Source organism: Typopeltis vanoorti, chromosome 10, assembly GCF_054136105.1.
Source record: "Typopeltis vanoorti isolate ZY-2024b chromosome 10, IOZ_Tvanoo_1.0, whole genome shotgun sequence".
Lineage (NCBI taxonomy): Eukaryota > Metazoa > Arthropoda > Arachnida > Uropygi > Thelyphonidae > Typopeltis > Typopeltis vanoorti.
The window spans coordinates 17410017-17433874 of NC_143558.1; the positions used below are offsets into that span (position 1 = coordinate 17410017).

Below are 23858 nucleotides of genomic sequence, written 5' to 3' on the forward strand. Positions count from 1 at the left end.
CAAGTAAAACATTTCAGCTACTTAGGCACAATTTTTACTGAAGATGGTAAACTAAATATAGAAATAGACAACAGAATCAGCAAAGCTGGTATGGTGGGAAGTCAATTGAATAAATTCATATGGAATAAGAAAGAAATTAGTCGGAACACTAAATTAGCTGTATACAAGACTGTGTTCAAACCAATTTTAACTTATGGATCTGAGAGCTGGGTCAGAAGTAAAACATTTGACCAAAGACTAGAGACCGCAGATATGAGAGTCCTCAGAAAGATTAGAGGCGTGAACAGATGGCATCAATGGCAATATCATATTAAAAACGAGGATATTAGGAAAGAACTTGACGTTGTCAGCATCCAGGAATGCGTTAGTAGAGCTAATCTCAGGTGGTATGGTCACTTAAACAGAATGGGCGAGGAAAGATTAGCAAAACAAGTGTTCTCTGCCCGGTTGGCAGCAAAACATCCCAGAGGAAGACCAAGATATAGGTGGATTGATATGGTACAAAGTGCCTTAGACGATAGAAATATAACGTCTGATAATGTTGGAGTCTTGACAAGTAACAGACTGATTTGGAGGAAAATTGTAGATAGGAAATTAATAATGATGTAATTTTTTTCATGTAGTACTATCATATCCTGTACACCCCTTGAGGGTACATGGCAGGAATTTGATGATGATGATATATACACAAATATCCATAATTCTTTCTTTCTTAATCCTCCTCTTCTGTCTTTTTACGGTGTCAAGGTTTCTTATTCTTGCGACCACAACTGTCTTGAGGATAAGGTGGTAGGCTCTATGCCTCCTGGCGTGTCCTATGTCTGTAGATGAGTGTGTTCACGGGGCCGGTTTGCCTGTTCTGGGGGACAAAAAAACCCGAGTTTCTGGGTGAATAAATCCCTTTACCTCTGTACGAGACTGGCTAACCACCTTTCATTGAAAGAGACCAGGTAAAGGTTCCTCATGTCACTGATGGGAATTGAACTGTGGTCTTTCCGACCAAAGAGCTTTGTCTATAATGACTGAGCTATGGTGGCTCTTGTCCATAATTACTGTGGTTAAATCTCATCAAGGTGCAAGAGATTTTCAACTTTTTAGGTAAAAGCCTTTGAAAGCAAACTTGGTCTTACAGAGGTATGACAAGGTTTTCAGTTCTCAGATTTTTCCCTTTCCAAAATAAGTGGAGGTGCAAATTTAAAAGTTAAGCAGCAAGCTTAAACATCCATTCACTGTCAAGTAAGTTCTTAATGGGCTATTTTCTGACTTACACATAAATGTAAACAAAAGTATACATCTTGTTGTACAAAAATACTGAAATTTATAGAGAAAAGAAAGATGAGATGTTATTAACACTCTTACCTATAATCAAAATCTACATCTTTGCCTCTTAAAAACTGTTCATACATAGCTTTAGTGAATTCACTCCTAAGCATCTTTTTCTCAGAGTCAGTCACAGAAGTATATTTATCATCAAAAAAATCTGTAATGTAAAAGAAAAAATATTAGCATTACTGGATTTTTTTAAATTATTTTTTTATGTGTATCCTGTCCACAAAAGACTGTTAAACCTGTCTGAGACAATAGATCTCACTTTTACAAGCTACTTTAATATTCTAATAAGAAAGATGGTTTAACATGGGAGAGGCATAAAATTCACCCATAACCTAAAGAAATTCACCCCCCCCCCAGTGTGATCTGATTCCATAGCTTGTTGGAGAGAAGGAGCACTATTTACTTGGTTAACTGGCCAACTAGGTTAGCTAAAATATAAGAAAGAATTAAAAGAACAGAATCAGTTAACCAACACAGTTTAAATCACATAAAATATTAACTATTACATTACATGATTAGTATAAATAATGAAGGGAAAACAATATACTGGCAGAATTCATACAAATATGTAAAAGTTTGCTGAATAACAATATTCAAAACCTCATATGAAGTCCTAACACTCATATTTTAAACATAACTAAGAAGCAAAAATAAATTCACAAGGGGTGTGTGGAGGGGGAAACAAAAACAGTCTTCATTTTCCTACTACTATGTCATTTTTGTAAATTAAATTTTCCAATCAATAGCTGACTTTGAATTAAAACAATTCTTATTTCACACAAAGTAAGCTAGAGCATTACATTTGGTTAATGCAAGACATCAATCAGCATTGTAAGCATTATTGCATCTATTATGTTCTCTATTAAATCCCTCCCTCAGAGTGCCACACTTTTAATACCACTGAAAAGGTTGGTAATCAACAGCATACTTATGAGGGTGGTCTGAAAGGTTCTCGGCCTCGACCATAGATGGCAACACTATCGGCAAGATTTTTTTTTTTTTAAGTTGGTACATCTGTCATAAGCATCCATGTGAAATTGCAAGTCATTCAATCAAGTAGTTTGTTTTATACAGCTGTCTGAAGCAAAAGTGTTGTCTGTATCCTTTGAAATGAATAAAATTGAGTATCGTGCAGTTATAAAATTCTTTGTAAAAGAAAGTTTAACACCAAAAGAAATTCATTCAAAGTTCATAAAAGTTTATAGGCACTCTTTTCCTTTGTTTTCAACAATTAAGAAATGGGCTGCCAAGTTTAAATGTGGCCATACCACAGCCTTGAAAATGATCCACGTGAAGGACGTCCAAAAAGTGTAACAACACTAGAAATCATTGATCGAGTGCACGATATGGTATTGTATGACCGGCGAGTCAAAGTGCATGAAATTGCTGAGACTATAGACATTTCAAAAGAACATGTAGGATACATTTTGCATGAAGAATTGCAAATGAAAAAGCTTTGCGCCAGATGGGTGCCATGCTTACTCACAGCAGATTAAAAACGCATTCGCATGAAAATCTCTGAACAGTGCTTGGAGCATTTTAACAAGAATAAAACCAATTTTGTGCATCAATTTATTACTATGGATGAGACTTGGATTCGCCATTACACACCAGAATCCAAATAGCAGTCAAAACAGTGGACAGAAGCTGGTTGTTCAGCATCAAAGAAAACAAAGTCCATCAGTAGGAAAGGTCATGGCATTGGTGTTTTGGGATACTAAAGGCATTTTGTTTATTAATTATCTTGAAAAGGGTAAAACAATAACTGGGGAATATTATTCCAATCTTTTAACCAGACTAGCAATCACCTCTTCAAATCAAGAGGTGATTGCAGCTGTAGAGGAGTATTTTGCAGATTTTACTGAGAACCACTACAGGGATGGGATAATGACGCTGGAGCATCGCTGGAATAAATGTATTAGTCTTAAGGGAGATTATGTTGAAAATACCAAATAAATAAGAAATTATAAATTCGTTTTTTCATTGTTAGGCCAAGAACTTTTCAGACCACCCTTGTGGTACTGCAAGTAAGCTAAACATCAGATAATCCAGGAATCCCACTTGAGACCAAATTTTGAACTACAAGCCATTTCAGCCCTTCATAAGTGAGTTGGTAGTTTCACAGGCAATGAAAATCATCTTACTACCTAAAGATATTCACACATCCATGCAGTATTGAGATTAACCAACAGGGACCCCACAGGTACTCTCTAACCACGCCAGTGGGTTGGTAAGTCCTTGTATATGTTCCTTACATCCTACATGAGAACTAAGATTTTTCTAACCAAAGGGCACATGTTGTTTTTTTCCAACAGAGGTCAGACCAATAGTTATAAAGGTTGGTTAGTAACTTTAGCATGCCATGTAGATTGTAATGCAGCTTGTTTCTTTTGTATACATGTGTATATTCCAGATGATGACCTTAATGTGAAGGTCTAAACGTCGAATGTTTATTTTGGTTTATATTGAACTAAAGTTTTACTCCAACGCGGTAATTGTTTCCATAATTTTCATGATGTAGGCATGTGTTTTTCTGACCACATTATGGAATTAATGGTTTCTGATTTCTATGGTAATTTTCTTAAACAATTTAATCAGCAAATTCTACAAGTCTACAAGAATTTAATCAGCAATGCAGAGTTTAACATTATACATTTATTCTCATATTAAATGTAACAGAAAACAATTGTTTTAACAGTTACACATTAACTTTACTAATTGTTACTTATGACTTTATACATGCATCCCCCACAGGATATGAAGACTGATTGTGGGAAGCTCAAACTAATCATTATTCACAGAATGCCTATTGTGTGAATAATTGTATGAATGAAAAAAACTGAGTTTTTAAAAATTTTCCTTAATGTGCCTACTAGTAAAATAATGAACACTAATAATTTTTAGTGTTTGCATGTACTGTTAGAGTATAAATAGAAAAGAAGCAGAAGTATAAAAAGTGAACCCATGAATAAATGCACCAAAAGTGATCTAGAGATGAAAATTATAAAGTTTGAAAGTGGGCAAAGCTTCACAAGCCATAAGGCGTGATCTTGGTCTCACACTATTAACAGTGAATACAACTATGAAGGATGATGCCTATATAAAGGAACAATCTGAAAGAATGTCTCTTCAAAGTCAACAATAACAACAACAAAAAAAAACATTCTGGTGATATTTGTGACATGAAAAAATTATTATCTATGAATGGAAGACCAAATCCGGGAAGTTCTGCTAAGACTAATGACAATTCAGACAAAGGCATAAAATTGAAACATCCACCATTATCAATGCCACAATCCAATGTGATTACTTCACAACTTGTGCAATGTGGCCCTAAACTTTAGTTCCTTGTCTACCACCACTCCTAGATCTCTTGTTTCTTTTACCTCCTTCAAATTTTCCCCACAAAGTGTATACTTTGCATCCCATCTTTGCCTATCAAATTTCAGAATTTTCACTTTTTAACAGTGAAACAACAGTTCCACTTTCTTGAATCCTCCTTTAAGACCATAACATCTGCTTGACTTCTCACTGTTCTCCCAGGTTTTGCATCACCTGTAAACAGTTGCACATTTCCAGTTTAACCCATCCCAATATCATTAATATACAAGTTACACAACAATGTTCCTTAAACAGACCACTGTGGCTCGCCACTAGTGACTTTCCTGTTTCGGGACATTGCATTCCATACACTTACTGATACCCGTCTGATCACCTATTCAACTCACTAATCTCGTTACAAACCTGTTATGTAGCAATCTATCAAAAGCATTTGCAAAAATCTAAGTATACCACTGTGGACATCACAGAGAATACTGTTGTTATGAAATGATTTCTCTATCCTAGTGTGAATGAACCTCTCCAACACTTTAATCACAACTCCAGATTATACAGAATGGTCTATAATATGTAGCCTCAGTCTTGCCATTATGAGGTGGAACAATTTTTACACTCCTTTGAGACTTATGCTGATGCAAGACTCCTGTTAAGCAGGTATGCGATTCATCTTTCTTCATTAATCATTTTTATTTCTATTTGTCACATATTGAAAGAATTCTCTTGGAATTTTCTCATAATAGGTTTAACAGAATGAATAAGCAAAGAAATAAACATGGATTTAATCATTCCAATATTTCGTTTCTGTCAGAGAGATCTTCTGGAATATAATATAAAAATTGTAATAATGCACACAAAACAAGATGTTAGACTGGAAGCCTAAGAATTAATGTTTCATAAATCTTGGGAAGTTCAACACAATTATATTTATTCACATTAGGCTGGTTTTTTAAACCTGCTGCTGATTCTAAACAAAAAGTCTTTCAAGTTTGTATTTGCTGCAGTTAAGCATAGTAGTTTTTTCCCCATCTGATGTGCAAGGTATCCAAGGAATAATTGGTTATACCTGACTGGCCATAGTTGTGGTGGCAGATGTATTCACCAAGGCATATGTTGGCAGATATTTCAGTTTGTCCATAACATAACAAGCTGCAAGAACAAGGAACCTTGTAAACACCTGGAAAATAAAAGAAGGGAGTGGATTTTTAGGAGAACAGATAAGGGCAGCAAGCTTTGAATGAGGTTTGAAAGCAGTGCAAAGATAACACAATTCTTTAAAGTTCTATGCTTCACTGCAGCAAATATAAACTTGAAAGACTTTTTAGAATCAGCAGTAGATTTAAAACTCAACCTAATCTAAATAAATATGGTTGTGTTAAACTTCTCAACATTCAGTAAACATTGATTCTTAGACCTCTTGCCCAATAGCCAAGGCTAGCTATCAGAACCCATAGAAGGTTCCCCTCTTTAAGACGTTAGACTTCCAGTCTAACATCATCCACTTACTGTATGTGTTATTACAATTTTTATAGTATATCCCAGAAGATGTATCTCTGATAGAGATGAAATATTAGAATGATTACACACGTGTTTAATTATTTATCTTTGCTGTATTCATTCCATCAAACCTAATTATGAGGATTTCTCATAATCCTCATGATTTCTCTTGGTAGCTTTGCTCTTTTCTGCTCATGTTTCACTTTTGCTGTTTTTACCAAGTGAGTCTGTCATCTTCCTGGCCTGCTCTTTATATTCTTCATGCAACTGATTATTATCACTATCTATTGGATGTTACTGGAACATTATTAGAATCCTAGACAACAACATCAAAGAAGAGAACCAACAGAAAACAAACTTCATCATAAATGCTGGGAAAAAAGCTATTACAGATCAAGAAATGGCAAACACACTGGCAAGAAATTATTCAAACAACTCCAAACTGCAGTATAACAGAGAGGACAAGATTCTCAATAAACTCACAAGTAAGATACTAAAACAAGCAAGAACATACCAATCTAATGACATCTTCTCTGAAGAATTTATGCTAAGTGAACTAAATTCATCAATTGAGAAAACCGCACCTAATAAATCTCCTGTAATGATCTTATTGGAAGTTTATTTTGCACTTGGTTAAACTATAATAAATTTAGTTTAATCCTTTATTCAAGTGTGAGCAAACAAAGTTTGCGGCTGAAAATATCTTCAGGACTGAGGCAAGGTGGTGCAACTGGTGGCAACTTGTAACAAAGGTGGACCAAGCTCTCTCATCACTTCTTGTTTCAGTATCTCCCACCATACAAAACACATTTCCTTGTGGATATGAATAATGCTATGCATTAAGGGAAGGGCTACTACCCAGACCAGTTTTGACCTTTATTGAGGTCTCGTCAGTGGGGTACACCGGTTGGCAATTCGTATAGATAAATATGACCTCTCCATTGCTTCTGCCTTAGAAGAAGCCAGAAGCAATGGAGAGTCTGGGTCTGCCTTCCACTGATGAGACCTCAATAAAGGTCGAAACTGGTCTGGGTAGTGGCTCTTCCCTTAACATAGCATTATACATGTTCACAAGGAGGTGTGCTTTGCATGGTGGGAAATGCTGAGACAAGGAGTGATGAGAGCTTGGTCCACCTTTGCTATGAGTTGCCAACAGTTAGACCACCTTGCCTCAGTCCTGAAGATATTTTCAGGCACAAACTTTGTTTGTTCACACTTGGATAAAGGATTAAACTAAATTTATTGTAATGATCTTATCTTTGGTCATATGGTCAAACACCTTGGCAAAAACATCAAAGAACAACTTCTGGAACATTCATAATACTTCTTGGCAAACAGGCAAACTACTAAAAGAATGAAAAAAATCAGTTATTGTACTCATCTTAAAACCTGACAAAAATGCTGCAGAATGTCAAAGCTATAGACCTATTGCATGAACTAGTATATGTTGTAAAATTACTGAAAGAATCATACACTCCAGACTCATGCACTGGCTCACAAAAAATAAGAAAATTAACTTCTACCAAACTGCATCATTTGATGACAGATCAATTATTCTACTTCTGCCAAACAATAGACTCATTTCAGGAAAAACCAACAAAAAAGACAACTGTCGTATTCCATGAAATGACTTCTGCTTTTGATCATCTTTGGATCAAAAAATTAATACAAATAGTACATGATATCAGAATTAGAGGAAATGCTTTAATCTGAATCGCTGATTTCGTGAGAGGAAGAAAGATCAAGGTTAGAATCAATGCAGCAACATTTAGAGAGCAGAGAACCTGGGCTGGTGTTCCCAAGGGCTCAGTACTCAGTCCCTTACTATTCCTTTTATATGCCAATAACATTCATCCTTAACTTACAGAAGATACAAAAGTAGCTTGATATGCAGACGATATAGCCATCTGGCACACTAATGATAAAATTAAACAGTCAGAAGAGATTCTAAACAAATTCATGATAGGATTAGAAAAATAGTCAGATGAACTTAAACTCAAAATCAACCCAGATAAAACAAAATTAAGCATCTTTAGTACAGATGGGAAAAATAGACATTCCTACAATCTCAAAGTCATGATCAAAAACAGGCTAATTGAAAAAGTTGCAAATTAAAAACATCTTGGTATTACACTTGATCAGGAATTATGTTTTGCTCAACACATCTGACACCCCCAACAGGGCTCTCAAAAAACTAAATGTATTGAAAAGGCTTTGCAGAATAAATTGGGGTGCAAAGCCAAAAATTCTCAAAACTACTTACACTACACTAATAAGGCCAATAATGGAATATGCAGCACCTATCTGGTCACCTTTGGCTTCATCGATAAAGGAAAAATTAGACAAAGTACAAGTAAAAGAGTCCAAGATTATCATTGGTGCAGTCTCATCCACTAACAACATCAGAGCCCAACAGGAATGTGGGCTTAACCTGCTGGAGGACAGACGGAAATTTGCCATCATAAAATTCATTAATAATATCAGAAGCTACCAAAGCGATCATATCTCGCTAAAAACTTATGGACATTGGAATCAAAATTGCAGACTTTACAGATCATCAACTTTACAATATGATGACACTATGATCATCTAAATGCCCACATAAGTAAAGAACCTCTATTTTCCAGTCCTTTATCTTCAAATACCTCCATAAATCTAAACCTTACCAAATCCTGTACAAAAAAAGAATCTAAAGAAACATTCAAAGAAAAAGGCCTATACTATCAACCTTCTTTCATTCTCCAAACAAGTTATTTGTTATACCAATGGATCGTCAGACACCAATATGATTAATGGAGGTGCTGGTACTCTCCTTCTACTCCCGAAAGGTGAAAAATATTCAATGAAAGTTGGATATGGGAGAATTGCTTCCAATTTTACCAGCAAACTCTATGCAATAAATAAAGCACTCTAAGCTTACTTAAAATTATCATCATCTCAACAAGCAGAGGGAATTATAATTTACAGTAACTCAAGATCAGCTATGGGGGCAATCAAAAATTACAATACCAAGCTCACACAAGACATCCATAAACTCTTAAACCAACTAAAGTGTTTGGGAAAAAGTTGCATTTTACAATGGATTCCTGCTCCTGTAGACATTGATTACAATGAGGCAGTTGATAAATTAGCAAAAGAGGCCAGAGAACTCAACCAAGAAACTGACATAATAACTCTTGTTGATGCTAATGCACTAGCAAAATCTAAACTAATTCCACTAAAATCAGGGATACACCACCAAATTCCCGAAATCAATGTTGACAGAAGGAACTCCACCACAATAGCAAGACTCCGAATAGGACATTTTAAATGAAGATCAATATGGATGATATGAGAACATATAGAAACTGCAATAACTGCCCTAATACTGAACAGACACCCACTCACATTTTTATCTGTCCAGCAATCACAGCAGCCTTGCAAGCAATAGATCTTAATCCTGAACAACAGAACAGCTCTATATGAACAAAATCATCGACATAGCCAAAGCAGTTCAAGGAGCACATGGAAATACATAAGACTCTTCAAAGGACAAAACAACAACACACTGTGGATGTTACTTCCACAGTGTCTTTTTTTTCCAGATTACATGTTCATTCCATTCATTTTTCCATCTGACACTTACCTTATTCAGTCATTTGACCTTCGGAATACATTCACTCACAGTGATGATATGTGAAACTCTTAGTTAGTGTGCACACAGCATGTGTTGCCTTTCTGTTCATTTCATGCTATAGCTCCAAGCCATCTCTAAGTTTTCATGATCACTGGCCTTATAATTCCACATGTATCCTTTCCTCACAGAAGTCTTCATATGGCTGGTCGCCACTCTTGTAAACTGGAGAGAATGAGGTGCCCATTCACAGTGACATACTCAAATGAAACGATCAGATCTCTTGATCTTAGTGTATCCTCCATTACTGCGTAAGACAGTTATCTCTCAAGAACTCATGAAATTCATTTTTCTTATTCCCAGATGATAACTTTCATTCCAATCTATATTACCATAATTCTGTTCTTCTTCACCACACCTTTACACAACTGCCAGGGATGACCTCCTGTTCTTCCACTCTTTTTATAATCCCTTCACTAGCTTAAACATCTATGATATCACTTCTTTTCTACCTATCTGCCAAACACTGCAATTTACATTTCATTAACCTCACTTTTTAACCATTCATTATCCTCACCAAAATTCTAAAGTCCTGATACTACCTTGGTCACTTATCTGTAGACCTTCTCCAATGTTTCCACATCACAATGAAACCTAGGTAACCAAATCTGAGCACAATAGTCCATTTGTGGTCTGACTGATGTTTTATACAGTGGCACAATCACTTCCTTATCCATACTTATCAGTGCACTCTTATCATGGCAGAAATGCAATGTGCAATCTTTTCAATCCCTCTAAACTTCAGTCCAGTGTCAACCCCCCCCAATGGATCTTGAATCTCATCTACTTCTTGAAGCAAACTTCCACCAATACAGTACATAGCCATCATCTTGCACTTATTAATATTAAAACTACAACCCCATTCATTTGTTCGAGCTGGAAGTCTATTCAAATCTTCCTAAAGGGAATTAACAAAGCAATGCTCCTTATAGTTCTTCCTAACTTTGCATCATCAGCAAACTTGATGATCCCCAGTCAATCCACTTGGCATATCATTAACAAATAAGTTAAACAGCATGGGGTCAAGAACAAATCCCTGGGGCTCACCACTTCTTACCTGCTTTTTTTTTTAAACAGTGCTCCATCAATTCAGGAAGTAAAAGTGGTTGGAACCTAAAGGGATACTACAGTTTCTATATTCTAATTCCAGAAGTCAGTATCTCAGGAGTGATGGTAAAAGTACTAAAAAAATTGGTCAAAAAGAGAATTCAAGAATGGGTGGATAAGAATATGATACTCTATGAGGGAAAACATGGCTTTGTGAAGAGGCAGTCATGCTTTAGTAATTTACTTTTTATAATAGAGCGAGAGCTGAGTTGGATAAAGGAAATGGTTAGTTACATGATGATTCTGCTGGATTTTGCAAAGGCATTTGACCAAATACCACATGGAATTCTGTTATGCAAATCAGAACAAATGGGGATGGATATGACATTGGTTATGTGGACAAGAAGTTGGCTGCTGGACAGATGTCAGAAACTGGTATAAGGAGAATCCAGACGAAAGCTGGTGACTAGTGGTATGCAGCAGCGTTCAGTTTAATATATAAATGATATAGGAAATAACCTGAAAAGAAATATTCAGTTGATTGCTGATGATGCAAAATTAGGTAGAGCAATAGTGAATCAAGGCGATGTGGAGAGCTTGCAGGATGATTTAAATAGGCTGTCACTTCACTATACAGGCAAAAGATAATGGGTACCAGTTTAATGTGTAGAATTGTAAAGTTATGCATTTTGAGATATACAATTCCATCAATGTCGTATACAGCTTGTAATCTGAAAATAAGTAACATGTGAAGCTAGAGATTTAGGGATGTGGAGACAGAGTTGAAGTTTAGAGGACACATTACAAAGGTAGCCCATAAGATTACTTGGCTATTGAAGAACACACTAACAAGTAGAGATAAGGAAGTTTTTATGCCTCTTTATAAGGCCTTGATACATCCACATCTTGATTACTGTGCTCAGGTTTGGTTTCCTGGGTTTCTCGGAGATGAGGAAGATGTGGAGAGCAACCAGGATGGTGAATAGTCTGTGAAATATTCTGTATGAAGATAGAATAAGGGTGTGCAGACTGCAGAAGTTAGTTTAGTTGATAGTCGAAAAAGAGGGGGGGGGGAATGTTGCAGCACTTGGCTAGAGGAGGGTCCCTGGAAGTTGAGTAAAAGTGTGGTTAGTAGGACATGAGGACTAGATTTTCTGCTTAAAGAGTTGTGAATGAATGGAATGGGTTTAAAGAGAGCTGTGGCAGATTGTATGGATAGTTTGGGTCTACCACAATGAGTTTTTGGACATGGATGTACTACTACTACTAATAATAATAATACACAACTTACTGGTATCATCCAAACAACTAATCTCCAATCCATTTAATCTATTATCCATTCCAATCCTGTACACCAAGTGAAAGAATAGGATGAATGAACAGGAATTCAGAAATCACTGTACATTTTAATGAATTTGATCAAAAACTTGAAAACGATAAATGACTACAAATGAACTTAATGTGTGGCTGTTTTCCTCCTCTTATGGAAGGGTAAATCAAACTTATGTGGGTTTGAAAGTAACATTAAAATCAGCTGTTTCCACTTACTATAATTTGAATGATCAATAAAGATTTTGCAAAGGCATTTATAACCTCTGCATTACAGGATTAGAATTTCTGTATCTCAGTACATTTAGCTAATGTTCTTTTGGAAAGATCTGAGTTCAAATCCTGTCTAGGACATGCAGAACTTCTTTTATCAGTGCTTTTCAACTGAAGGTGAATTAGCCCATCTCATATGGTGGTAGAAGCATTTTTCTCCTCAGTAACTTGAGTTTTTCATCCTGCAAAACAGGCATATCATCCAGAAGATAAACAACTGGCAGCCTTAATAGGATTCACTACCCTATTCAGAAGATTAATTAGGTTTCAAAGAAATCAAGTTACTCGCAAGGCCAGTGAGCCTAGCACACAGTGTGGGGACAGGGGGTAGCGTTAGAGGGATTTATCCAAACAATAACAGCTGGGACCACCAAAATATTATCACAACCTAAAACGCTGTAGAGATTTGTCCTCCTTTAACTTTGGGATTCTAAGCAACAGTAAGCTAATCCTCTATTAGCAAAGGTTGGTCGATTGGTAGAGCTGCTGCTGCTAATGGCTCATGCAAAAAGTTAAGTTCAAGCAGGGTTAGTAGTTCAATCATTGAATGCTGTTGGCACACTCTCCCTCAATGAGTCTTTAAACTCCCTCCCTGGAGGTGTCACATAATAATAATAACATATGATTTATTAATGTTAACTAAATGCATAAGTTTATAGCTATTCATCTAATTATTTTATATGTGGATTAGACAATTAAAAAAAAATTACATTCTGGGAGTTGAACTAAGGTCTCAAAACTTAAAGGACTTCATAGCTACCTATTTAAGACATGCATTGTAAAATAATAGCAATTTACATTACCTTCTTCATCTTCCTCCTCCTCCTCCTCTTCATCATCATCTTCACTTTCTACAAATGCACCTTCATCTTCTGCTTCCTGTTTTTTTCTCAAGCATTCTATTTGCATATTATCTATACAGGTCAATAAAAATGCTGAAAACCTAAAAGCAATAAAGCAATTATTGTGAAAAAGATAAAAGCGAACTTTTATAAAATGATAATCTAGAAAGTATTTCACTCAGGTTATGTCTGAAGTGGAATTTAAACCCATGGTCTTTTAATAAACAAGTAATACCATTACTTGCAAAATAACATATGCAAAACCTTCAACCCACGACATCATACGTGGAAAGTATTTACATTGATCATTAAAACAGTCAAAAATCGAGACAATTTTCATGTAATAAAACAGACATCTACAGGATGATAATTAAAAACTGCATTTAATTACTATTGATATTTTACCTTCATTCTTTACAAGTGCATCTTCCAGGACACAATGAGCATAAAAACAACAACAATGCTATTAAGGAGTGGCAATTATTTTATCTTTTCCATGTTCTGGTTCAATGACCATTTTCATGGTGAGGAAATCTGGCTTCACAAAAATAGCAATACTGTGTTTGTTTATTGCATTTATTCTCTTAATTGTTTGTCTTTCTTGTGGAATGAAAAATCCTGCTAGTTCCATAAGATACTGGCTAAATCGCCTAAGGGCTTTGCAGTTAAAACTGAGAAGCCCTCATAAAGCATCTTGGCATCCTGGAACAAAGGCCTCTCAAATGAAATATTCCATAAGATATATGTTAAGTTTAGTATGCTTCAAGGCTTAGGAAAACTAAGGCTTCTGTCTTTTAGTTTTATTATATGAAGCTGTCTCCTTTTACTGTACTGTATGGTGAACCGAATCAACAGAGTGATTTGATATAGCACAATAAAAGTAACAGATGTATTTAATTCATCTACTGTGTCTATCCAAAGTGAAATAAGCTGCAAAATGCACAGGATGCTATAGATACATGGATCAACTAACTTATGGAAATATATTTTGATTGAATATAAGAGCAGTACCTAACAGTCAAGTGAAAATACAATATATAATCCTCATTTATAATTTAAAAAAAAACAAAAAAGGAAACAAGGAAGGTGTATATGTAAAAATAGGAAACTTTTCAACTCTTTTTCATTATTATGTCTTCTCCTCTCCTCTGATAAGGTGTTTATATATATGTATACACACACACATATATGGAAGCATAGGGCTAACCATGTTATCCTCAAGTACAGTTGCAGATGCCAGAATACTTACAAGATAAAAGAGGATAAAGAAAGAAATATATATAATATATATATATATATATATATAGTGGTATGAGTATAGAAAATGAGAGAATGGGTGTGCAAGAGGAGCAGGGAAACGGCGAGGCTCAGGGTGGACAGGGATACACAGCGTGAGAAAGGTGGATGCTCCAAGAGGAGGTGAGAGAATGTGTAGGCAGGAAAGTAATGGGATGATCAGGGATCAAAAGGAAACAGATGGAATTGCAAAGGGTTCTAAAATGAAGAAGCAGAAAGGGAAATGGCCCCAGTCCAGCATGGAGAGATCACATCGAGTGAGTGGTATCAGTGGAACTAGCTGTAGATCCAGAAATGAGTTGTTGTGTTTGTATACCAATGCTAGAAGTATAAGAAACAAGGCGGATGAAATGGTTGCACTAATTGCGTCTGTGCACCCAGAGATTGTCGGAATAAGTGAGACATGGTTAGATGAGGATGACATCCTGACAGGAATAGAGATGGAAAGGTATGATGTGTTTCGTGAGGATAGAAGGGGTAAAAAGGGAGGGGGAGTGCTATTGATGATAGAGAAAGAGTTATGTCCATACAAGGTAGAGATGCAAGAGGGAAATGGGACCAGTGGTTTTGAGGCAGTATGGTGTGAGATAGAGGTGAATAGAATCAAATACTTGGTGGGATGTTGTTATAGACCTGGTAATGTGGATGGTGGTGATAGTGAAATGTATAGTCAAATAAGCCAAGCAAATAAGAAAAGGGTGATCATTATGGGTGATTTTAATTATGGCAATATAGACTGGAATGAAGAGATAGCAACTGGAAGTAAAGAAAATGAGTTTCTTGAGTTTTTGAGGGATAACTACCTCAGACAGTATGTAACAGAGGGCACAAGAGGATTAAGGGTCTTGGATTTGGTCATCTCATCGGAGGATGTAATTATCAATGAGGTATCAAATCATCCACCAATTGGTGAAAGTGACCATGAGGTGATTACTTGGGTGGTTGCCAGCAGTGCAAGGACCCCAGTGAAAAAAGGGTATATGTGGAACTACAAGGGGGGTGATTATGAAGAGCTCAGGAGACAGCTTGCAGGTGTAGCATGGAATGAGGAGTTAGCTGGAAAAGAGATCAATGCAGCTTGGAGGATTTTCAAAAAATATTTAGTGGATGCAATGTCTAAATGTATACCATGGGTGAGAAGGTTAAATAAGTTAGGTGTGAGATGGATGAATAAAGAGATTAAACATGCAATACAGAGAAAAAGGGCATTGTGGAGGCAGCATAAGAGAAGTGGAAGTAACCAATTTCATGAGTTCTACAAAGACCAGGCAAGGAGAGTGACTTGGTTGGTGAGAGTAGCTAAAGAGAGGTATGAACAGCAGTTAGCTAATGAAGCTAAAAAGAATCCTAGGGAGTTCTTTCGATATGTAGCCAGCAAAAGAAAGAATGATTATGGAAGGATGACATTGATTGGAGGAAATGGTATAAAGACAGCTGTTGCAGAATGTGTGGTGGAGATACTTAATGAACAGTTCATAAAGATCTTTCAATCTTGTGAATGTGACTTCATGGAGAGATTAAGAGCAGTTGATGATGGGGAGGAGAGACTGACTGTAAGTGAGGAAGAGGTGTTTGGGGAGTTGAGTAAACTAGATGTAAATAAGGCTGTGGGACTTGATAATATATCACCGCGTATTCTGAAGGAATGTGCCAGAGAGTTGACACCTGCCTTGACATATTTTTTTAATACAAGTCTTGCACTTGGTCAAATCCCTAAAGAGTGGAAGGAGGGCAAGATTGTGCCACTTCATAAAGGAGGGGATCGAACTCAAGCATCAAACTATAGGCCTATCTGTGTGTCAGGTGTTGTGGTTAAGTTGTTGGAGAAGCTTGTGAGAACTAGGATCCAGAGTTGGGTTGACAACAATGGTATAATCTTTGATGGACAGCATGGATTTGCTAAAGGGAGGTCGTGTTTTAGTAATCTACTTACTTATTACAATAAAGTGACTGCTTCCTTGGACAGAGGAGAAGGATACACAGTAATATATTTGGATTTTGCAAAAGCTTTTGATAGAGTACCTCATGATAAGTTGACAGTCAAACTAGAGCAGATGGGGTTGGATATTAGATTAGTGCATTGGATTGGAGACTGGCTATCTGATAGGTATCAACAAGTTGTGAATGGGGGTGCAATATCCAGGAAAAGGAAAGTCACTAGTGGAGTGCCTCAGGAATCTGTTTTAGGGCCATTACTATTTAACTTGTATATTAATGATATTGGCAAAGATTTGGATGGAGATATTCAGTTGTTTGCAGATGATGCAAAGTTGGGACGAACCATAAAGAGTAGTGAAGATGTTGTGGTCTTGCAAGAAGACTTGAATAAATTGAGTGATTGGGCAAGCAAATGGGGATGTGATTTCAATGTTGCAAAATGTAAGGTTTTAAAATTTGGAAAACAAAGATGGGATGCAGAATTTATGCTTGGTAAGAATATATTGTTGGAAGTAGAGGAAATAAGAGATCTGGGAGTGATAGTGGATAAGGATCTAAAATTTAGGGGACACATCGCCAAAATTGTGAAGACAACACAAAGACTTCTGGGAATGATGAGGAGGACACTGACGTGTAGAAGTAGGGAGATTCTTGTTCCATTGTATAAGGCTTTGATTAGGCCACACATGGACTACTGTGCCCAGATTTGGTCACCTGGTTTTCAGAAGGATGAAGAGATGTTGGAAAGGGTCCAAAGGCGACTGACTAAGGTAGTTTCTGACCTCTGGAATGTCGAGTATGAGGAAAGATTGAAAAGATGTAATTTGCAGAGTCTAGTGGAGAGAAGGAAGAGGGGAGATATGATAGAGACCTACAAGTTGGTAAGGGGTTGTTATAGGATCAATGGTGGAGAAGTTCTACAGAGAATAGTGGGAGAACCAGAGGTCATGCCTGGAAACTGTATAAAGAGGGTGTGAGTAGGGGAGTGAGAGGCAGGTTTTTTTCGTGCAGAGTTGTGAATGATTGGAATGCCTTGCCTGAGAGTGTGGTGTCTGCAAGGAGTTTGAATGTGTTTAAGACCCGGTATGATGAGATGTGTGTGAGATAAAAGGACCTCCTAGATGAGTCTTTGACTCCATGAGGTCTTGTTTAATAATAATAATAATAATAATATATATATGTATGTATGTATGTATGTATACACACACACACACACACACACACACACACACACACACACACACACACACACACACAGTAGATTCTGGTTAATTGGGGCAGCCATTTATTTGGGATAAATGTTGAAGAATGGAAGCAAATCGAAAATATAACCCAAAGTTGCTTCACTTATTTGGGCCACCTTGCCGCTTTATCAGGACAGTGGCTGTAGATGGTGCATGTGTAGCAAGTTATATAGTGTTTCTCTCAGTTATCACTAGGATACAGAATATAGAGGACAAGAATATTTTGACAGTGTAACGATGCTACTTACAGTGACTGCTAGGTACAATATTTTTGATTAAAACAGGCATGTTAATTTTTTAGTAAAACGTGCAACAAACAGTGTGGCAATTTAATTTTTTTTTTATTTATTTATTTTAATAAGGCCCCTGTCAAGATGCTAAGGAAAGATCTAACATTAGCAGATAAAACTGACTTACTTGACAAAATAAAAAGCCCAACATTTAACACCCAGTCATTGTCAGTTGGCAGAGATAACCAGTGTTCCAAAATCTACAATTGCACATCATTTGTTAGGCCAGCAGGACAAATTGCAAGAAGAATGGACAACAGAGAAAATCCCAAAAATGGAAGCGAGAAGACAAGTCTAGACATTGAGGAGGCTCTCAATCAAAGGTTCTCTATTGCAACTGGATGAGGCATGCATGTTAATGGTAATGTTAAAAACCAAATCAGAAGAGTTAGCTAGAAAGCTGGGCCACGTGAGCTTTAAAGCTAGAGATAGTTGTCATTGCAATGGAAAACTGGACATGAAATAAAATTTAAGAAGGCATATGGTAAGGAGGACAGTGCTGATACTGCAAGCACTGAACAGTGGAAATCGACTAAACTACCTGAATTGCTGCAAAAGTTTAGTCCTGATGAAATGTACAATGCTGACAAAATAGATGTGTTTTACCGTACCACACCAGACAGTTCCCTGAGCTATAAACTTGCAGCACTGTCAAGTTTTGTGGGCTCTAAAAACTAGCTGATAGGCATAAGAGAATGATAGAAACATACAAATTATTAAAAGGGTTTTATAGGATTGACACTAAACTTTTTTTCAGTACATAGCAGGAAGGGAAAGAACTAAGTGGTCACCCATGGAAATTGTGTAAGTGTGTGGTTAACAAGTTGTTCAGACTAGATTTTTTGCTTGGAGAGTTGTGAATGGGTTGTCAGAGGTGGTTGTGAGTGCTTCATCAGTGAATAAGTTTAAATAGAGATTTGACAGGTATTATCACAACACCAACTTCTGCCTTTTGAACAAAAGGGGTGTTACAGAAAATCCAGGGGAACAAAAGACCAATTGTTAATTGACAAAATGATTTTGAAAAAATCGAAAAGAAAAAACCCAACTTTTATATGTCATGGATTGATTACCAGAAAGCACTCAACTCTTTGCCACATAGTTGGATTAAAAAACATTTAAAATTTTCTAAAAGCTGTCATGATTACATGGAAAACTCAGTAAATAGTCAATACAGATAATCTGGGTACAGTGAACATCAAGAGAGGAATTTTCCAAGGTAACTCACTATCACTTCTGTTGTTCATTCTAGCAATGATTCCTCTAACATTAATTCTAAAGAAAACTAACTTTGCATATCAAAGCAATTCAATTTCTCTGAATAAATTTCAATATAGGAAATTCAATCAGAGAAGTTAAGTCACTGGTCAATACATCTTGAATCTTTAGTGAAGATATTTGTATGGAATTTGAACTTAAGAAATGTGCAACACACTACACAGCTTGAGGGAAAATAACACACAAGAAGGGCAACAAAGCAATCACATTTGCAGATGGAAGGAAAAGGGCAACAAAGCAATCACATTTGCAGATGGAAGGAAAATTAAAAATCCATGACAACACGAATCCTATAAATGCCTTGGAATTCTTGAGGCAGATGACATTTTGAATTCAGAAGATGAGAATGGTGTCTGAATATCTGAAAAGAGAAAGGTTCTAAAGTCCAAACTAAATGAAGGCAACCCTGTAACAGAAATCAATACATGGGCTATCCTTGTAATCAGATACACAGTAGTGACAAATAACGACACAAGCTGATATGAAAGAGCTTGATCGTAAAATACAAAAGTTAATTACAGTGAAACACCACACTGATTCAGATTGGATATACATAGCCAGGAAAAGTGGAGGATGTGGCCTTTTTACAAATCAAGAAAACAGTAGAAGAAAAAAGGTAGCACTGAATGATTAGATCAAGGAAAGCAGAGAAAAGATACTAACTGCAGCTTACCAAAAAAAAAAAAAAAAGAAAAAAAAGTGAATGTAGCAGATTCATAAAAGCAGTTCAATATTTGAAAGATACTGAAGGAAAAGTTGACAGTCGATGACAATGGCTTCAGCAGGTGAGATACTTGCGCTGCTCAAGAACAAGCACTACATACAAATGCAATAAAGGCGATGATTGAAAAGATCTGTAATGATACCAAATGCCAACTGTGTAGATATAAAGAAGAGATAGTGGGCCATCTAATTAGTTCTTGTAGCAAGACTGCTCATACAGAGTATAAAAAGCAACAATTGGGTTGCAAAAGCTGTACAGTAGAGATAATGCAGAAAATATGGCTTCTCAACTTGCAAAATCCCTTGGGAACACACAGTTGAAAACGTTACTGAAAATGCCCAGATATTATGGGACTTTAAAAATTTGACAGAAACATCTTGAACATAATATGCCAGACATTGCTGTAGTCAAACAACAACGTGTAGTTTATTGAAGTTACAATACCTGGGGATAGTAGAGTAGAAAAAAAAGTGAATGAAAACTGCCCAGGCTTAGAGATCTGAAGACAGAAATTCAACAACTTTGGAGAGCAAGAAAGCAATAACAGTTATAATTTTCATAGGAATGATAGGATAAATACTAAGAACATTCTGGAAAAGTTAAGACGCCCATATTTAACATCATCTCAAATTCAGAAAACTGCATTTTTATGGATAAGGTCTGAATTGGACTCACTTGCAAGTCAAAGATTTCATTCTTCTGTTTTCATGTTTCTTTTTGACTGTGAACGCTTAACTAAATATAAAAATAAATAATAAACTTCAGTATACTGAACTTAAACTCTAAACTTCATATATGTCCTCTTCATATAACTCATATAAACTTCATATGCCCTCTAAACATCAGTAGACTGAACTTCAGAGAGCATATTGCAAGTGTTGTAAACAATGGACGTTGTAGTGCTGCTATGATAAAAAGTGTACTTTAAGATGCAGGATAGGGAAGTGGTTGTGCCACTGTATAAAGCACTGATCAGACCACACTTGGACTACTGTGCTGAGATTTGGTCACCTGGTTTTTAATGTGATGCAGAAACATTTGGAGAGGGGTCCAAATAAGAGTGACTAAGACAATATCAGGACTTTGGAATGCTGGCTATGGAGAGAGGTTGGGGAAATCTGGATTGTAAAGTTTGATGGAGAGGAGAAAAAGAGGTGATATGATAGAGGTTTAAGTTAGTGAGAGGATTTTATCAGATTAATCCAGAGGTGATTATAAAAAGAGTAAAATGTGAGAGGAGAAGAACCAGAGGCCTTCCATGGAAGTTATATAAGCATGTGGTGAAGGGGGGTCTGAGGAGTAGATTTTTTACATGGAGAATTGTCAGTGAATAGAATGCATTATCAGAATATGCTGTTAATGCAAGAACTGTTAAGGATATTAAGATTTGGTATGATAAATATGTTGTCAGTTGAATGAACCAGACACGATGAGCTTGCAGACTCCATGGAGGTGCAATAATAATGATAATAACAATAGTGAATATCTTTAGTACTTAAGACCCTGGAAGGTAATGATCACACTCACACACACACAGGTCTTTGACAATGATTTGTCAAAGACCTGTGTGTGTGTGTGTGTGTGTGTAATGGCAAACAGCTCTGAGGTATATATAACTATTGATATGATAACCCTATTTAATAATATTGGTTTTAATAATCACTTACGTCGCATCTTTATCATCCATTTTGCCTACTTCTAGTTTTTCGTGTTCTGTCATATATTTTCCTACCATTTGTTCATACATATGAGGATTGCGTCTTCTCATTTCTTTATCACTAAAATATTTCCCCTCTGAAATTAATTTCTGAAGTGCTTCGTACCTTCTGTTTTTCACTTTCGTTGCGGCCTTTCTACTGTCGAAGGATTTCAAAATTTCTTTCAAATAAAAGTTGACTTCATAATCGCTACTATATGGTTCAAAATAAGTCATGTCCTCTTGTGTTATATATTTACCATAACGTTGCAAAAACAAGGGTATATTCCTTTCCAATAGCTCTGCTGCAATTTCTCGTTTTTCTTTAAAGGTAAGATCAGCTTCTCCAATCTGCTGACTTTTAAAATAAGCATTACTCTGAGCAACTTGATCAAGCATACGACGTTTAATGAACATGTCATCATCAATTTCCATGGGAACAGTGGATGAAGTTGAGTGGCTAGTGGAATCAGATGAAATTTCCACGACACAACTCTCCATTTCGAAATGAACTGTTAACGGTACAACATGAAAAAGAGAATTAAACAATAAACTTTAGTAAATAGATATACATTTTAAAAACCTACAGAAAGCACGAAAGCTTGCAAACCATCTCTTCAAAAACATACGTACATGCCGAAAAGCATTATTCAGTGCCACTGCACTTGCGCCCTCTATACACGGTAGCTTAGCACAAGTGCTTTTCACTGTTTTTCTCAAATAACTTCCTTTACAGACAAAGGGGAATATGAAAAGCATTTCTGCTTCACCCATCCTGACAGTAGCGTTATATAGTTATACCAATTTCTACCTCAAGGCTCTCTTCTGGCCCCACTACTGTTCTCAATTTACGTATCAGACATTCCTCTAAATTCAAGAACAACCATTACGGTCATTTATGCCGAGAACACCTCTGGTCTAGCAAGGTATCTCAGCCCTCGCCAGGCAATCAGTAGACTCCAAGGAAGTATCAACGCACTGGAAAAATGATTCACAGCTTTTGAGGGGATTCAAGTAAATCCCCTCAAAAGCTCAGCCATGTTATTCTCTAGAAAAAAGGTCTGCATTAAAGAAGACATCCTGCTCTCCAGTCAAAAGATCCCATGGCAACCAGAGACCAAATATCTTGGGGTACTACTGGATAAAAACTCATTTTTAACAAGCATATCAAACTCATTGGCTCCAAGATATCCAGGGTAATAGCTTAACTCTACCGAATGATCAACCGCAAGAGTAAACTGAACCTACAAAACAAATGACTACTTTAACAGATGGTTATACAATCAGTTATTACCTACGCCTCACCACCATGGAGTCACACTTCACTATCAAACATCTCAAAATTACAAAGAATCAAAAATAAGTGCTTAAGGATGATTCTAGATGCCCCATAGTTTATCAGAAATTCACAGATTCATCTAGAAACCGACATTCCATACATCTCCTCCCTTCTTTGCGATCTTGCAGAAAAATTCTTCATCAAGGCAGGTTCACATTCAAACCTGCTGAATGTACAAGCTATCAATTACAACGAAACAGAGTACTACAAATACAAAAGCCCGAAGGCTATTCTATGCCCAGTTGATCATAACTAATGCAACTGCCCCAAAAGGGCGAGTGTAAAGCTCACACAACTCCCTTTGTGGGAGTTTTGTGAGCTTTACGCTCCAAATAACTTCCTTTACAGACAAAGGGTAATATGAAAAGCATTTTTTCTCCACCCATCTTGACAGTAGTGTTATGCGTTATGTATTCAATACTATATAAAAGTAAAAGAAATTAAAAAAATAATAATAATAAATGTAATGCAACAATTTCGCCTTATAATGATTATTGGTGACAAAAGTCACTAAATATATATGTATATATTTAGTCACTAAATATATATATATATATATATATATATATATATATATATTGCGGTGTCGTCAGCATAAAGGGCTGTAATGGTTGTTCTTCAATTTACAGGGATGTTTGATACATAAATTGAGAACAGTAGTGGGACCAGAAGAGAGCCTTGAGGTAAAGATTGGTATAACTGTATAACACTACTATCAGGATGG

General features: G+C 36.3%; 1 protein-coding gene across 1 annotated transcript in view; it reads right to left on the reverse strand.

The window, feature by feature from the left end:
- Positions 1 to 22425, reverse strand: part of LOC150102198 (coiled-coil domain-containing protein 97) — a 40348-nt gene extending 17923 nt beyond the window's left edge. The window contains exons 1-3 of the mRNA XM_090399349.1: positions 21767 to 22425; positions 13291 to 13430; positions 1360 to 1480 (exon numbers count right to left, since the gene is read on the reverse strand). Coding sequence (XP_090255475.1) covers positions 1360 to 1480; positions 13291 to 13430; positions 21767 to 22296 — 791 coding nt within the window. The 5' untranslated portion in view covers positions 22297 to 22425. The remainder of the gene's footprint in view (positions 1 to 1359; positions 1481 to 13290; positions 13431 to 21766) is intronic.
- Positions 22426 to 23858: the final 1433 nt, after the last annotated feature.